Consider the following 18,561-nt stretch of genomic DNA (forward strand, 5'->3'; position numbering starts at 1 on the left):
AACTGCATGTGAATCTACAGTTATCTCAAAAGGAAAGATTTAACTGGAAAGCGACAGTAACAGTATAAGCAATTAAACAAAACAGGAACCCATGAGTTCATACTGGTATAAATGAGTGAATAAATGAGAAAAAAAGTTTCTCACAGAAGAATGCCAGTATGTTTTGAAAAGAGAATTAGAAATTCATCATTTGGCAACTATCAGAATAATAATTAATTCATCCAAGAAATATCAATGGAAGCTAAAACTAGACATTAAAATTTGATGAGGAACAGGATACTCACATAGTCCCAATTTCCTCTCTACAGGGTGCTTATTACAAACGAAAAAATGATTGAGGGTGTGTGTGCAACAGGTATCTGTTTTCTTCATAGTGGACAAACCTAGTAGACACCACCTTAACTGCATAATCAAAGTATCTAATAGGACAAATCAACATGACGTGCTGTTGGATGGGATGTGGTCAGAAGAACCACAGCAGCATTTCTGTCTTGTTTTGTCAAAGATAAATGACCTAAATACAATTTAAAATGTCAGACAAGCCAAGTTGAGAGACACTCTAAAAAATGACCTGTGATCTTTAAGTGACAAGGTCATGAAAGTCAAGAAAAAACTTAGAGACCGTTGAAGATTTAAGAAGACTCAAAGAGAGATAATACAGCCAGCCAGCTTGGACTAGGTTATTTTGCTATAATGGACATTATTGGACAAATTGATGAAGATTGAGTGGGATCTGTGAATGAAATGGTTGTTTCTGTATCAATGTTAATTTCACTTTAATAATTGCATTGAGCTTACGAAAGAGAATGTCCTTATCTGTAGGAATTACATAAGAAAGTATTCGGGGTGATGGGGCATCATGTTGGCAATTTATTCACAAATATCTGTAAATTTGGTTAGCTTCTCCGTAAGTTCCAAAATACAAGTTATCTTTAGCATAAAAAATTGGGTTGAGAATTCTCTCTGCAGGCTAGATTAAGGAATCTTGTGCCCAATTTCTCCTTCTTCCTCTTCTAATGAACATCCATAGTCAAATGAGGATAGCATGATTGAAAATGGAATCTCCTAAATCAAGGATTGGCAAACTTTTTCAATAAAGGGCCAGAGAGTGAATATCTTAGACTTTGAGGGCCATTATAGTCTCTGTTGCAACTACTCCACTCTGTGCTAGTATTTAATGGTACAAAAGCAGTCATAGGGAATTAATAAACTAATAAGGATGGCCGTATTCCAATAAAACTTTATTTATGGACATTGACATTTGAATTTCTTAAAATTTTCATGTGTCACAAAATATTTTCCCAACTATTTAAAAATTTAAAACCTGTTCTCAGCTCATAGGTCATACAAAAATAAGTAGATTCGACTGATGTGCCTTAGTTTGCAACTCCAGCATATTTTCAAATGATCATTACATGTCACATCATTGAAGTTCATATTCAGAGTTATAAAGCTCATATTCATAGACTATTTGCTAATAATTTATGATTTAAGTTTATAATTTAATAATATGCTAATAGTCTGTGAATATGAGCTTTATAAGATTAAGGGAAGAATTAGAGAATTTGCTGTCAGACTATACAAGATGCAGGTGAATGCTAGAACATGAACAGACCCTGTTTAGGAAGATTAACAATACATCCTGGCTCCTAGTTACATACACCTCTTTTATCATGTAGTGTCCAACCTCGTTCACAAACCACCCATTCTAAACCCACAAATAATCCCTAATTCTTATGGGGTTTGGAATCAGGTGAAGCTCAGTTGGTATGAAACAATTAGCACTTTGTTTCAAAAGCTCTTTTCATTAAAATGTTCTATTTACTTTGCTATAGTGAAGGCATGTGATAAAAGAGGTGTTTCTACAGTTTTTAACCTAGCATGAGTGCATACTCTCGGTTTTAAGGGAAGGAGCTAGAAGCAGTATATAATTTTTCAGAAGCTGAGAGAATTCTGGAGTAAATTAGAAGGAAGATGAACAGTGGAACCTAAAACAATAGCTAACTGGGAAGGAGAAAAGGAAGGCTGATAAGATTCATTAATTGTATGTTAGCTGTGGTTTTAGGTCTTGAAAATTATGGTTTCACTAATTTCAAAAGAGGAATATGTGAGGGGTGGCTAATTTGTAAAGAACAATTCAAAGACATTTGATTTCTAACAATCTTATATCCACCTAAAATTAAAGGTTCAGAATTCTCTTCCAAATCCTGAGACATTCACTTGAATAAATATTTTATCTTTTTCCAACACCTTAGTGATATACTGAAAATGTTATAATGGTTATATCATTGGAAGATATATGTAACTTTCATCTTATTGGTTATTAAATCTATAAATAGAAATACTACTGTGATTTTATAAACTAGTGAGAGTGTTTCATGAAAGCTGTCAACATTTTTTGTAAAATCAGAGTTTTTCAAAAAGAAACTCACTCTAACAGTTATCCTGTTGAGGTAAAGTACCATCTTAATAAATTGTCTCCTCTCATGGAACATAAACTACTATCTTACAGACACTGGCAAGATTTATTACTCAGATTGAAAAAAAACAGTTGGGGGTTGGGGGAGCACATGGTTGCTCCACCTCAGGGTTAAGCAGCCCTTGTAACAGAGAAATAAAGGAGGTCACAGCGGGAAAAACACCCATGCAAGGCAAGCTGGAAGACTCTCGAACAAGAGAAATAGCACTGACCAGAACCACACATTACCAAGCGCTGATTGAAAATGATTTATTAAAGTCCAATTAGTATGCTTTTCATTTCAAATAATCCATACAGCCTCCAGAAAAATATGCACATGCGTAAAAGTCCAAGTTCATTTCTTTCACTTCCAATATAAAGTATTCTGTATTTTGTAAAAAGTATGTGCAAACACCTTTCTGCTAATTGAGTCCCCACATTCTTTTCACTACGGGTACTTTACAAGTCTGCCCTCTGCTCAAACAGTAACCGTGCACTGATGTCCTCCTTCCTAGACAGTCATTCATCTCCCAGACTTCTTTCTCTCAGACATCCTCCTGACCTCCCCTGACCTGCTTCACCACTGTGTTACTTCACTGGTCACTTGTTACAGCAAACTGATGCAACTACTACTCTACCTGGACAGCGTATTAAACAGGTATCACCTAATAGGGCAGCAGCCTATTGGGGTGATTCCTGGAGAATACACAGTAACCAATCACATACTGACACACTCAACCCATTTGCTACAGATGGACCCAAACTAATTGATATGACAATCCTTTATTCACTCAGCACATTTGGTTTCTTTGAATTTTCTTCAATTTTACATTGCAGGTGTGGCTACCAAGAGCTGGATAACGAGTCACTCAAACAAAGTTTGGAATTGCGAGATATATTGGGATATCTTGATTCTTGAGACAGTTGAATGCTTCTAGTTGATCTTGTTATATTAAAAAGTCACTCTCAACTAAACTGACCACTGCATTTCTTTTGTAAAAAGGTCATTTGACTGGCTTTTCCTCACAACTGCCACCCATGCAGTGCAAACACAGGAAATCCCTTTTTATGAAAGGTATAAGTAAAAGATGACATTTCACATTTTTTGAAAAAAAGAATCCTTCATGGGAATATGTCCTAATAATCAATTATATGGACAAAGTTTATGCACACAAAATTTCTGCAAAATGAAAATTAGAAATAACCTAAACAGCTAACAACATGGGAATGGTTAAATAAACTGAGTTGCATCCATTCAATGGAATATAATATAGCCATTAAAATTGTTTTTGTAAAATTTTTAATACCATAAGAAAATGTGGCAATTTTGCAATGAAAAAGATCTACTTATAAAACTGTTTACAGTATGATTCCAATTATGTAAAAAAGGTATACAATACATACATAGGCATATATGGGGGTTGCTTTTGAAAGGTGGTTCCTTCTGGGTTGTGATATTATCAGTAACAATTTTTGCTTTTTTATACATTTCTGCATTTTTCAAGTTTTCTATGATGAGTATATTATTTTACAAAGACTACGAAAACTTTCCTCTGATACACTGGTAATTAGAATGTACTTGGGTATTTTAAATATGTGGGAACAATATTACAGTGCTTCATCTTCTATGACTTTTTTGGAATACATATCACTTTGGCAAAAATTTACATTCCCTGTTTTAAACTTGTTACAACATTTTAATTAAACAGTTAATATTGTCATTAGAGCATTGTTTGCTTCATAACCTAAACAAATACTGGCTTTGAAGTCTAGGTTCTATTTCCTAGAAGATTTAAAATTAGTATCCTTTTAATCTTTTTAAGTAAGGCATACTGCATACATACATTACATGCATGCTTTCTAAACAAAAGATAATTCCAGCTTACAGTTTTCCTATGTAAGGGAAAAAATGGAATTATGGTAGTTTAAAAACAGTCCATAGTCTCATCCATCACAAACATGCTGATAGGCATAAACATGTTTATTAAGTGAAACGTATCCTTTAAAAATAAAAAAGGGAAGGCTGTATATAAATGAAGCTGTGGATTCAACTAGTCAGAATTTATCCTGACTTGCACCAAACCACACAAAATCTTTTTAAAGTCTAGTTAGTGTAGTCTAAATGGACACTCCAGAGTCTGTTCTTGAATTCCATTGCAAGAGCTCCACTTCCTACTTTCAGAAGGGATGGGGATCAAGGTGAGGGTTGTCACATAAGCTAATTTTCAATATATATCAAGTCTTGTGGGGCCTAGGAACAAATACTGTCATTGGTTAGTGTTTAAGTACATGAGTTGACATTTCTCCTCTCTCACACCCCACCTTGCCCTGGCAATTGGGTAGGGGGAGACTGTTTATCCTCCAAGAGAGGACGGCTGGTTCCTCATCTCAGTTTCCGTTCTAAACCACAGAGTGGTCATTGCTGTGAACTCCAGCCAAGATGGTGTGGTTGAGGGAGGAAGCCGAGCGGTCTGAGCCTTCTGTGGGGCCGCTGGGGTTCTCACTGCGTTGGCAGCAGAGGATCTGCCTAAAGGTGGCGCTCATTTCTTTGTCGCGGTAGGAGTAAATGATGGGGTTCATGGCAGAGTTGAATTCAGCAAGGAGAAGGAAGAATTTCTCATAGGCCAGCACGTCGCACTGCGGACAACACACGTCTAGAAGTAACAAAACCAATCCAGGAGTCCAGCAGATGATAAAGGCCCCTACAAGGACAAGGATAGGGATCAGAAGGATTTTTAAAAAGAGAATGAAAAAACATAAAACATGCAACCATAAAGTGAAATGATTTCAGTTCAATATAAAAATACTGAAGTTGGAAGCCACAAATCATTGTTGCAAATGAAATACTCATTTCCTGAGATAATCAGAAAAAATTTAACGATAGTCAACTTAAAATTTTATTTCAGACGTTACTAAAATCAAGTAATTATGAGACATTGATGATTATTATTTTGAGCAAAACACAAAGAGTTTGATAAGCAATTGAGATATGAAAAACTGCATAAGCACTAATGCAAAAGATAAGCACTAATGATTAAGTGTCCTTTAATGTTTAATTAAGGCATAGTTTCTGGATTCAGGTTGTCTGGGCCCAAATCCTTGGTGGACATGTAATGAACCGGGTGAACTTAGGCAAACTACTTTCTTTCCTTAATCTTCCCATCTGAAAAATGCAGATGATTATATTTACACCTCATGAGGTTTGTTGTATGGATTAAAAGAGTGTTAAGGAAATAATCACTCAACCTGTACCTACAATAACAATAATATTACCTGCTGAGTAGCATGGACCTGTTTGGAAATTGTGATTTTCAATGATAAGATCTATGTTTTATTTTTATTCAACAACTACCTACATAGTGCTGTCCTATATGCTGTACCAGTAATAACTCATTGAATGTTCACAGTAGCCATATGACATAGAAACTAATATCCCCATTGTACAGGTGAAGGAACTGAGACCCAGAAAGTTTACATAACTGGCTCAAGGCCACAGTACTGGAAAGTAGAAAAATCCCAGAGTTTCTGCTCTTAGAGGCTGCCTCCGGAGTTCAAGCTCTAGAAAATATTACGTTTCTACTTCTTGAAAATGATAACATTAAATATTTTAAACCACATTTAATGTTTTAGATATTTTATTAATTTAGATCAATTTTGTTCTCTTTCTTCCCCCAATTATTCTGAATCATTACAATTTTACTATAAGAGGAATTAAAATATAGATGATATGCTTAATTCTATTTCATTTACTTTCTGAAGTATTTCATCCCTCATCATTTGGATCCCAGGAAAATGGAGGCATAAAATAGCATTAAAACCTACCACTGTGTTACTCCAGACTCTGTTGGGGATCTTCTACTGAAAGAACATGAGCCAATAGCGGTGGGCACCACTGTGTCCCATTACACCTCACCTAATGGGCCCCATATGTGTAATCAGGCAGGTTACATATGTGTAATCAGGCAGAGCGGAAGTAGGGGCAATCCCAGAAGGGCATTTGCATCTTCAGATTTAAATGGCACTGGCTTTGGTGGATGCAGGCTTGGACTGGGGTCATGGATTTGGTCCAGCCTCAAGGAATTAGTTTCACAAAATGTAAACAAATGAGATTTAGTCTCCAAACAGCCCACTTTTGAATCTGAGCTTTCTTTTGTGAAACTTTTCAGCAGGGAAATGAAAATAAAGGAGAAAAGTACCCCCATAAAGCTCTTTGTTCTACAACACAAATGTGTATTGGTTTTAAACTGCTGTTCACTTTGAAGATTGGCCAAGGTACTTCATTTTCTAATAAATACAATACCTTAGACTTTCCTTGGAGAGAAAAAAAATATTTCAAATATCAGGAGATAATAGCCAAGGAGCGATTTGAACTTCAATAAAAATGTTAATAAAGCATTCATTCCAAGTCCTTGAATTTCCTTGCTTGAAAATCACTCAGAAAGCTAAACATAAAGGAAAATCAAAGGAATGCCTCTTGGGTTTCAAAAATAATGCATTATTCATTGAGAAGCCAGGAAGGGAATTATTCTCAGGATGGAAAATGCTTGGATGGAAAATACATGGTCCCATTATGCCATTTACTTGGAAACTAAAAACACACAGGCCCTTCATGAATGGAACAGCATTCTTTCAAGTTTCCTTTCCCCTTTCTTTTATCAAAGCTCTAATTGAGTTCAAATTCAGAACTTGATTAGACACAAGGAACATGCATGTCAATAGCTAGATTTTAAATAAAATGATCTTTTTCTCCTGGGCAGCAGAAGGGAATATCTTTATTCTGACATACTTAAGCTGCTTAACTTTGTTCAAAAGTGAGATAATTCAAATACTGTCATTTGTTTATAATTTCTCCCAATGTTAAAATTTAAATGGTGTAAGATCTTTCCAGAAAGAGCCCATGAGCCTTACTTTTAGACCAAGAAATGCAAGGAACCCTGCTAGACCGAAGGCAGGAAGTGGGAAATGCCACAGCCTGACACAGGAGCTACTATGTATGGATGCTTCATTGAGGAACCTACAGTCCTATCCCTTTTTCTCTTCACTGAAAGGAACTGGTTTTTGTACTAGGATTAGGCCCCACCACACAGTCCCAACACTCTGTGTTTGGATCTTCAAGACTCAATCCAATCATTTCAGTGACTCACAGTACAGGCCTCAGAAATCAACATCTAAAACCAATCATATGGAAATTCCATGCCCCCCTCCCCCTCCTTTCTATTTCACAGAGGCCTCAAGGATCAAACTGACCAAAAGATGAGGATGCAATACAGAAGAGGAAAATGGGGGCTGGAAAATTTCAAGGGATGAGGCTCCTAACCCATAATGAATGGATATTCTGAAATAAAGTTTGCTCAAATTAGGGATTTCCCCTTGAGCTTCTGAAAACAATAATAAACCACACCTAAAGTCCTTTAATAATAGGGAGCTAACCATAATTCAGTCAGGTTACAGTACTTGAGATGTGCATTGTGGACCCTTCAACATGTAATCTATAGAGTCCAGTGTACACCTGAAAGACAGGTTGATACGAGTTAAAACACCTCCATCTCAGCACCTGTAAAGTGGAGAAATAATAGCTCCCTGCCTACTCCATATGGCACAGTGAGGATCAAACTTAGATATAACTTGTAAAAGTCCTCTATAAACTGCATATCTACCTGACCACCATGACTTATGTGAGTGGCACAGACTTGTGGCAGCTGCTGTTACAGAGCCCTAGGACAGATTCTCCAAGGGCAGAATGTGAAAATGTGTTTTGGACAAGGAAGAGCTGGCATGTCAAAAGGCTCTAAGACAATACTATCCTGATTATAAAGAAATTCCTAGGACTTGCAGTTGGGTATGAAGAAGATAACAAGAGGGAATAGAGAGAGAACACAGGGAAGCATGTAAGCCTCAAATCTTTCTGGAGGTTCTCATGGGTCAATGCCAACACTTACCAAGATGGGGAATGAAATACAGTACTCAGTAGTCATAGTGTTTTATTAGTTTGTATATTTCCAGCACATTTCTGATAGAAGAATCCCACAAACCCAGGCACAACACTGATGAACAGTATGCAACAGTATGAAAGAGGAAGGGCCCGGTGTGGGAGCTCACGCCTGTAATCCCAGCACTTTGGGAGGCCGAGGCGGGTGGATCACCTGAGGTCAGGAGTTCGAGACCAGCCTGGCCAACAATGGTGAAACCCCATCTCTACTAAAAATACAAAAATTAGCCAGGCATGGTAGCGCACACCTGTGGTCCCAGCTGCTTGGGAAGCTGACGCAGGAGAATCACTTTAACCCACTAGGCAGAGGTTTCAGTGAGCCGAGCTCACGCCACTATACTCCAGCCTAGGTGACACAGCAAGACTCCATATCAAAAAAAAAAAAAAAAGAGGAAGTACAAGTAGTTATGGTTATTTATTGTAAAGTCAGAAACAGAAGAAAAATCAGAAGATGCGATGCCCAAGGTCACAAACGTCTTGTATATCTGGCTGAGATATTTGAAATTTGTCCAGTCCAGCATACATTCTCAACCATAGCCACATATTACAATAGCCTGCAGAGCTTCTTTAAAAAATAAAGACCTTCATCCAACCCTCCCACTGTGGGATTGTAATCTCATTGGCCTTACTGGTCAGATTTTCATTTAAGACACAACATTGGTGACAGAGTGGAAGAAGAAAATAAAGTAAAGGCAAAACTATTTCCAAATTCCAAAAGAGAAATAATGAAAGCCAGAATCAGGGCAGCAGCACTGGGAAGAGATATAGAAGACTGGAGAAGTATTTAGGAGAAGGACTCCATGAGATGGATGAGACAGAGAAGTCTAGAATGACTTCTAAATTTTCCCTTTGGTTGAAGGAGGAAACACAGGAGAAAATCTTGATTGGTGTTTTGTTAGGGGAGGTAAGGAGAAGAGAGCTAATGAGCTGGGTTCAGTATGTGTTTAGTTTGAGGTACCTGCAAGACATCAAATGGAAATGCCTTAATTACATCTAAATAGGCTCATGGCAATTTGTGTCATGGGAAACTGTCTCTCAGAGTGCTGAACAAAAGTGGTTATATTCCCCCGGATTTGCCAATATTACAAGTAACATGGGGCAGAGGATATTCAAAACAGATTTGTGGGTTGTCCTTCCTTGAACAAGCTTTATTCCTCCCTGATGCATCTGTCAAAGCAATCCGTGAGAACTCCAATGCCCACAAAGATGGAGGGAGAGGTGCTGGAATGCAGACGCAAAAGGCAGGAAGGAATGAGGCTGTTTTGGAACAACAGGTCACAGCTGCAGATCGAGATCATATTACCACACCTTCCCTCAAATCTACACAACCTCATCAGCTGAATAATGCTTACCATCTGGTCTCACAATTACAATCTTTTTTTCTAGAATGACTTTTTCCTAACTAGTTGAACTTTGCTTACATATGGAATGCAAGAACCAAAGTTAAAGAGGAAAACAGTCCTTGCCAGAGAAGACCTCTAGAGAGAGTGTCCAAGATTTTTGATGAAAAACACAGAAAGCATTTCCAGTCTGGCTGGCAAAGTTGTGTTTTTACAAAAGAACCAGACATCCCACAGATCCAAAACAAGTCAAGGTAAATCAATTCTACATCAGCACTGTGCCCAAGGTGGCCTCACTCTTCTTGATTTTCAAATGAGGATCCCAGATACAGTCCTATCTCAGAGACCTGGGGTGGGAATCAAGGGAGAAAATAGGTGAGTGCCTAAGTTTCTTTTTCTGTTTTCCCTAAATTGTTTATTCCCTCAGGTCAGTCAGCTTGTATCCCAGAATCTAATCAAATTTTAGTTCATCTCTGTAGTTATATTGTGATTTCTGCTATTAAGATACACACATAATATATAGTTAGCTAGGAAATCCTTCGATGCTATGTATCTTAACAGAGCCTATGTCAGAAAAATAGGCCACAGATGCAAAGCTTATTCTTCCTCAATCTCGCAGCTAAGGGTTCATTATAATGGGGGTATAGGTGGATGGCTTTTTGAGATTAACCCTTTTTCTAAAAGAGTAACTCAGATTAATTATAAAATCTTTTTTCCTGACTATTGAAACTTTGTAATTTAACTGAGATATCTCCAAAGTATTATTGTTCTATGTTATTTCCACCCTGATACCAATTTTACTCCATATAGTTTGGTGTTCAACACTGCCATTCCTTCCTGGTCACAGCACATGTTGCATATGTTTAAAGTTTCACAATTTCATTTACTGTGTGATGTGCTCTAGTATTTTCATTACTCTTGAGAGCAACATTTATCTTTTAGAGAAGGATAATAACACCATACAGAGCTCTAAAGCAAGCAGAATACTCATTATGTTCTCTTTTTAACATTCCTGGGTGACAGTTTTAGCTTCATTAGACTCTATCACCACATGCTACCTTTCCTGTACCCAAGAGAATGCCAAAGCTGCCTTTCCTCTGGCATACTCTCAAGTAGTGTGTATCGCACACGTACAAGCTCCATACCCTCCAACAGACTCTAACTCTCATCCTGCAACTGTACATTGGAAAGTCCACATTGAAATAACTTGTATGCTAGTGCCATTCTTACAGACCATTCAGGTGCTGAAAAGCCAGGAGAAACCACTTCTCCACTGCTACCTCCCCTAGACAAGTGAGCAATACCTTTTATCTGCCAATTGCAACAGGCTCTTGACCAATTCCTCTTCCTCCACACTGCTTCCCTAAAGTCCAGCTTGTACACAACAAGTATAAATCAATTTGCATTAAGTCACTCTCCTGCTTAAAACCCTCCAAAATCTTCCTACTTGAAATCCTTACTGCTATCCATAATGCCCTACACATGACTGGCCCCTGCCACTTTCTTGGATCTCATCTCTTTCCACTCACTCCCCATTTATGAGGTTCCAGTCACACAGACCAAGCCCATTTCTGTCTCAGGATCTTTGCATTTATAGATCCATCTGCTCGGATTACTCTCTCTGCAGCTCTTTATGTCCATTTACTTATTAAATGTCACTTTCTTAAAAAGGCTATCCTTGGTTATCCTAGCCAAAGCAGCAGCCCACCACCATCACCATATTCTCCCATTTTATTATCACCACATCATGATATACCCAAATGACATATCCTTTATTTATACCCAAAATTATCGTATTTATTGGTTTACATGTTTATTGTTTTATCTTCCCTCAACAAGAATATTAACTTCATGAAGGAAAGAATGCTACCTCTTTCATATCTGTATCTCTAGAATCTAGAATATCACTTGGCGACAGTAGACACTCAGTGTCTTCCATTGGATGAATTAGCAAGTCATAGCTAAGCGCCTAGTACATATATCCCAAACAAGAAAAATTAATGAGTAGAAATGTCATTAAATTATGGGTGGAAAATAAACATTAACATCTACCGTGTGTAAGGTCTTTAAATGGATGCTATAGGACATTCAAAGGAGCATAAGGAAGATCCTAGAAGACCAAATTCTAGAATGGTGGAACAATTCCTACACACTTTTGAAGGTTCAGAATTTGTATCCTATAATTTTAGCCTGTATTACCTGGCCGAATTCTTTTTAAGTGTGAGGGTTTTTTAAATAAGTGCACAGATAGATAATAAAAGTGCAAGCACATGAATGAGAACAAGAAGCAGCAATTTCCGGACAACTTCTGAGACAACGGGCAGGAGGAAGGACTGGGGGACGGTGCTTTGGTTATATCTACAATTCTTTTCAGAGACCTGAAGCAAATTACACAAAATGTTAGCATGTTTGATTTTAATGTTTGGCAATTAGATGATTGTCACATTACTTTTTGTGTTTTTTATATATTTGACTCTCTCATTCAGATATTTATAAATTTAGAAATGTTAACAAGAAGAAACTAGGAGTCTTGATTTTTCTTTTCTTATGTAAGAGGTAAGAAGAGCAGGTAGAACAGTAGAAAGTTTGCTGATAGTTTTGTCTTGTTTGGGGGCTACTGTAGATACTGAACTATATCTTGAATTTATTTTATTTTATTTTATTATTATTTTTTTTTATTTTGAGACTGAGTATCACTCTGTCGTCCAGGCTGGAGTGCAGTGGCTTGATCTTGGCTCACTGCAACCTCTGCCTCCCAGATTCAAGCAATTCTCTTGCCTCAGTCTCCTGAGTAGCTGGGATTACAGGTGCATACCACCATGCCTAATTTTTGTACTTTTAGTAGAGATGGGGTTTCACCATGTTGGCCAGGCTGGTCTTGAACTACTGACCTCAGGTGTTCTGTCCGCCTTGGCCTCCCAAAGTGCTAGGAATATAGGCATGAGCCACCATGCCTGGCCTGTATCTTGAATTTTTTAAAGTATGTTTTTAAAATTTAAAGTTAGCCACTACTAAAAATAGATATTGGATGTACCACTCAAACCACAAAAGAAAGAAATATTTTTTAAAAATGAAGGAAGAACAAAACAGTTTGAAAAGAAAACTCAATTTATCAAAAGGTAGGAAAAGAAAAGATAGAAGCAAAAGCAAGGAAATGCACACACATAAATAGAATGTCAAGAATAAGCCCAAACATGGGACTAGACATCAAAATGTGATGCCCTTAATTCTCTTATTAAAAACAGATTCAACACCATGACTTTTGAACAAATTTTTGTTTTCCCTTGAACTTCTAACTGCTTTCTCTTTTTATTCTCTCTTTTGTTACAGATAAGAAACACGTGGTTTATTACAGCAGAAGCATACCACAGATGTATTTCCAACTTTTTAATTATACAATTTATCCCCAAAGACATTTCCTGCAGCCCTATGACTTACTAACCCAATCGAACCCATTGATTTCTAGGCCTGCTTTTCAACTTCCATTGGGGGTTGCTTATTTTACATACCCAGGTGGTACATTGCTTCTTCAAACGTACATCTTTTTTTTTGGAACCTCTTTTCTTCTCCCTCCTCCACCCCCATTTTCTAGAGTGTACCATGAGCATTCTTTCTAGAAAGTTTGCATAAGCTTAAAATCATTTTCTCTCAGAACACTGTCTTCTAGTATTTAGTCTTGCAGATGAGAAGTCTGATGTATGATTCCCATTCTTTTCGTGTAAAACACCTGCATAGTACAGGTCCTTACTTACTCACCAAGCTTTGTCTTGCACTGCATGTCTGCTTTCTGGACTTACTAGTTTTTCCATTCCTTTCAATCTATCGCAATCCCCCTAACCATGGGCCTTTGTGCATGTTACTCTTTCTTCCTGGGATGTTACCTGCTCTCCTCACAATCTAATTCCTACTCACACGTTACTTACCGCTACTTCTGGGATGCCTTCCCTGATTAAGTCAAAAATCCCTTTGTAACATGCTCTTGGCACAATAAAACCCTCCATGGTAGAAGTTATCACAGGTGTAATTTATTTTTATTTATAGTGTGATTATTGATTACTTCTGTCCCTCATCCGACTATTTTTACTCCACTGTGTCTATATTACCTAACAAAATTTTTGGCATATAGTAAGTGCTCTATAAACATTTGTTGAATGAATAAAAAAAGTAAGTGAAAGAAAGAACAAGGATCTAGTAAGCTAGCTACCTAGGCCATTAACCAAACATTTTTCTCATCCTCTCCTACCTGAAACTGTCACAATGTCTTTCATTAACTTTGGGAGATCACAAATATCACTAGAATATGATGTCTCGGCTTTGCTCATAATTCTTGCTTTGCCCTTGATCGGCAATTTTATCTACAGTCTCACATTTGTCTTTAGATTAAGGAAATATCCTATTACTTTGACTACTTTTCTCTCCATTTTTTCTGTTCATTTGAGACTTCTTTTACAATGAATGTTGGATATTTGGGAATCTACATTTAAAAACTGATTGACCCTTGACATCTCTTAATTTTCCATTTATATTTTTAACACTTTACTTTTGATTTGGTATCCCGGGTGATATCCTGGATTTATTTTCAAGGTCAAATATTTGATTTTTAGCTATATCCATGTCACTACCTGGTAGTGACTTTCAGTTTGTCTGTTTGTTAGTAATGGGTAAAGGAGGGCAAGTGATCAGATTTTTTTATTTTCAGGAACACTGTTCTCTGAATGATCATTTTACATAGTAATGTGTACTAATTTAGTCAACACGGTATCTTCTTGAATCTGTGAAGCTATTAATTAGAGTTTATTTGATGTTATTTTGTGCTTCCTATACTATCACTGTTTTCATGTAAAATGTTGCTCTACATTCAAATGCAGTGGGTGGGGGTCATCATGCTTCAAGGAATGTCTATTCATTATGCAGGAAACATTCCTGAATAGAGGACCCTCTTAATTTGAGAAGACAGCATAAAGAGTTGCCACCAAAGTCAGCTTTTCCCTATACCTAAAACATTCAGCCATGCCATCTGAGTAGGCAAAATGCTATATGAGATAATTACATGGGCAGAGAGTGTTTCTCTGAATGTTCTTATCTACAAGTAGAACAAATAAAGTCAGAATAATGTTCCAAAAATATGGAAGCAGCACAGGCCACCTAATTAGATCCAGGATGCATGCACACATACCTCACTGCCAATGGTAGCTACTATTCTCAGGAATAGAATGCAACCCCTGAGGTCTATAAGCATACAAAAAAGGAAAGGCTTTAATTTACCTGCAATAAAACCAATACAGTCTAAACCTTGTTAAGATGGATCACTGCCTCTTCCTTTTTTCCTAATTCTTGTCTTCTGATTTCTACCCAGCTCTGTCTTAGGGTGAAGTAATTGAGGTTAAGACCGACTTGCCAGGCCAGGCGTGGTGGCTCATGCCTATAATACCAACACTTTGGGAGGTCAAGGCGGGTGAATCACCTGAGGTGAGGAGTTCAAGACCAGCCTGACCAATATGATGAAACCCCGTCTCTACTAAAAAAATACAAAATTAGACTGAGCATGGTGGCTCATGCCTGTAATCCCAACACTTTGAGCGGATGAGGCGGGTGGACTGCCTGAGGTCAGGAGTTCAAGGCCAACCTGACCAACATGTTGTTACCCTGTCTCTACTAAAACTACAAAAATTAGTTGGGTGTGATGGCAGGCGCCTGTAATCCCAGCCACTCCGGAGTCTGAGGTAAGAGAATTGCTTGGACTTGGGAAGCGTGAGCCAAGATCACATCATTGCACTCCAGCCTGGGCAACAAGAGCAAAACTCCATCTCAAAAGAAAAAAAAAAAAAAAATTAGCTGGGCGTGGTGACACTTGTCTGTAACCCCAGCCACTCAGGAGGCTGAGGCAGGAGAATCACTTGAACCTGGGAGACAGAGGATGCAGTGAGCAAAGGCTACACCATTGCACTCCAGCCTGGGCAACAAGAGCGAAATTCCATCTCAAAAAAAAAAAAGAAAAAGAAAAAAAAGAAAAAGACTGATTTACCAGAGCACGGTTACCCATCAATAACCAAAAAAAAAAAAAAAAAAAAAAAAAAAAAGCTACTCCAAGGCCTACAAAGAGATTACCTGGTAAGCCCTTACTATTTTCAAGTCACTGATATTATTTTAAATTTGTAGAAAAAATAGATATACACACACATATGTATGCATACACATATAACACATACATATAACATGTATGCACCATGCACACTCAGGACAGTCTTCACTTTACTGTATCATAAAAAAGACAATAAGATTTGTTTTCTTTTACATAATGTGCACTATGAGACTCAATCAAAAACGATGGTGCCACATATATTCTTCACATAGAAAATAATTCACAATTCTCAAAATGATTAAATCTATTTTGCCTTGTAAACCTAGTGATAGACTGCAAATGTTTTAAAAAGCAAAATTTCCCCCTTATTTAAAAAATAATAAATAATAAACTTCACAGAAAATCAGTGTTGTCAACTCCAGACCAACACCATCTAACTGAGAAAGTGATACTAAACTAATTGCATGACTGTGGTCCAACTGTTACTAAGGTGATTTAAATAATATTTATCCCTTTAAAAGGATAAAGGAAATTCCCCTCAGAATCTTTCCCTAGCAAAAGTTCAACATTAACAGGAAGTTTATAATTGGTTTTGCAACATATTTAATTTTTTAACTACAAATTAAGATTCTCCCAAAATAATGTAAATCTAAACAAGTACAGAAATCTGGCTGAAAATGCTCATAGAATGTAGCTGATGACAAAATCCTGTGGATTTTTTTCTTTGCATTTCATGAATCACAAGATATGTATTACCCAAGAGACAAACTTCAAAGATAGAGAAACGTAATGGAAATTTTATTTACAATTCGTTTCCTTACTATCAAAATGGGGAAAATACTAAAAATTTAATCTAAAAGCCAATTCAGAAAACTTTGTGAATTATTTACATAACCTAAAAATGTTTATATTTGTATAATTTTTAATAGCCAAAAGACATGAAAAGAAGAACAGTATAAACTGTAAATGTGGTCATTGTCATTCTTTTTGAGATTAGTTACATCTCCTATAGCTGCCAAACGTCCTGGATTGATCTTTAGGAAGCACAGATTCTAGGCAGAGCAGAAAGGAGGTATGGTCTGTTCTAAGATGATAGCTGTGTATCTAAGATATCTCTCATTATCAAAAACTTTTTATAAATTAAAAAATTTCCTTAAAGTAAGGTTATAAAAACAATGATTCAATTGGGAAGTGGGTGTTTAGGCTATAAAATTCCAGATTCACAATCATAAACATAGTTTTTCTACATAAATTTCAATTATTTAACTACAAGCGTAGAGTACAAAAGCTGGCTGATACAATTGACAACACCAAGTCTAAATATCACAAAGCAAATTCTGACTAGCCCATAAATCCTAAGCAAAAGTCAATCAGTTCTAAAGCTGTCAAAATAAACTGCAACAATATCACTGATAGAAACTTATCCTATAGATATATTTACACACAATACAATTATGCATGTGCAAAGATTTGCAGCATTCTTTGTTTTAAAAACTGTAAATAACTTAGATAACCATCAATAGAGAAGTAAAATAAGGTACACTTGCACCCATAAAGTAAAATCCTATTCAACTTCTACCAGTTTATTCTGCCTTTACTGATACCAAATCATCAGATGCCCTACAGTAAGCCTTAACTGAGGATAATAGTCAATGCATCTAATAGTGTTTAGAACAACAAATAATAAAAATGATACTTTAAACATCTTATTTAAAAAAATAAATTTGTATTCATTTACCAATCTTTTGACATAGAGTCAAGGCTTTTTATTTGAACACAGGTCCATTGACTGGAGTTCTGTGTCATATTCCAAGCAAAAGCCACCCCAATTAAGCATCCCATACTACTTCCAATTTGGCTCCTCCAGAATAGTCAGAACTTAAAATTCTTGCAAAGCAATTTCAGTGAAAAACCTTGTGGAGTGTTTTTATGGTTTCTTCAAACCTCGACAGTTGTTTTCATCAGCTCTTTTTTTTTCCCCCAATTTACCTTAATTGAATGTTAACAAAGCATTCACCTAATTTTCATAGAAACAATGCCTTCTTTTTGCACTTGTTTTATTAGACAGTATAATTATTTAATTAGTTATGTAACTAGGGATACAGCAATGAACCCAGCAGAAAAAAAAATTCTCTGCTTTCATTAAGTTTAGGTTCTAAAAGGAATGAGAAAGACAATCAACAAAATACAAAATAAGTAAGATACATTTTAGAGGGGAATAATATTTGGAGACTATGGAAGAGCAAGTGTGGATAAAGAAGAGCAGGTAGAAGCTCACGCAATAAATCAGACAAGAGATAATGGGTGGCTTTGAATACGGGAAAGTGGAGATCATAGACACATTTTGACCACACAGCTGATATGTATGGCTAACAGACTGGACATTAGAGAGAAGGAGAAAAGTCAAAAATACCTGAAAACTGAAAACATGAATTTAGTGGCAAGGAGGTCACTGATGACAGTTCAGTGGAGTCATGAGAACAGAAGCCTGATTGGAGTAAGATCAAGAGAGAACAGGAAAGAAACTGAATACTGCAAGGATATACAAGTCTTTGAAGCAGTTTTACTGGAAGAGAATAGAAAAGTGGCTATGGGCATGAATTAGTATGTTTCACAAAACTATTGTTAACACATTAAGTTGGTGAAAAGTCATGTAAGAATAGGTGCATATACTCAGTGTGTATATGCAGAT

The 18,561-nt window shown here is 36.7% G+C and overlaps 1 protein-coding gene and 1 long non-coding RNA gene across 10 annotated transcripts in view; one reads left to right on the top strand and one right to left on the bottom strand.

Annotated features, from left to right (window-relative positions):
- LOC139358194 (uncharacterized) overlaps positions 1–15,270 on the top strand; it is a 61,516-nt gene extending 46,246 nt beyond the window's left edge. For 2 of the 3 annotated variants that reach the window (XR_011612784.1, XR_011612786.1), the window contains one exon: positions 15,144–15,270. This is a non-coding gene — a long non-coding RNA (uncharacterized lncRNA). Of the gene's footprint in view, positions 1–13,117; positions 13,256–15,143 lie in introns of those variants that run through there. The other variant, XR_011612785.1, reaches the window with a different exon arrangement.
- The window catches only part of LOC105481062 (lysophosphatidic acid receptor 1), a 170,417-nt gene continuing 154,570 nt past the window's right edge, over positions 2,715–18,561 (bottom strand). For all 7 annotated transcript variants that reach the window (XM_011740347.2, XM_011740346.2, XM_011740345.3 and 4 more), the window contains one exon: positions 2,715–5,160. In XM_011740347.2, coding sequence (XP_011738649.2) covers positions 4,859–5,160 — 302 coding nt within the window. In that variant the 3' untranslated portion in view covers positions 2,715–4,858. The remainder of the gene's footprint in view (positions 5,161–18,561) is intronic.

Source organism: Macaca nemestrina, chromosome 14, assembly GCF_043159975.1.
Source record: "Macaca nemestrina isolate mMacNem1 chromosome 14, mMacNem.hap1, whole genome shotgun sequence".
In the NCBI taxonomy this organism is placed as follows: Eukaryota; Metazoa; Chordata; class Mammalia; order Primates; family Cercopithecidae; genus Macaca; species Macaca nemestrina.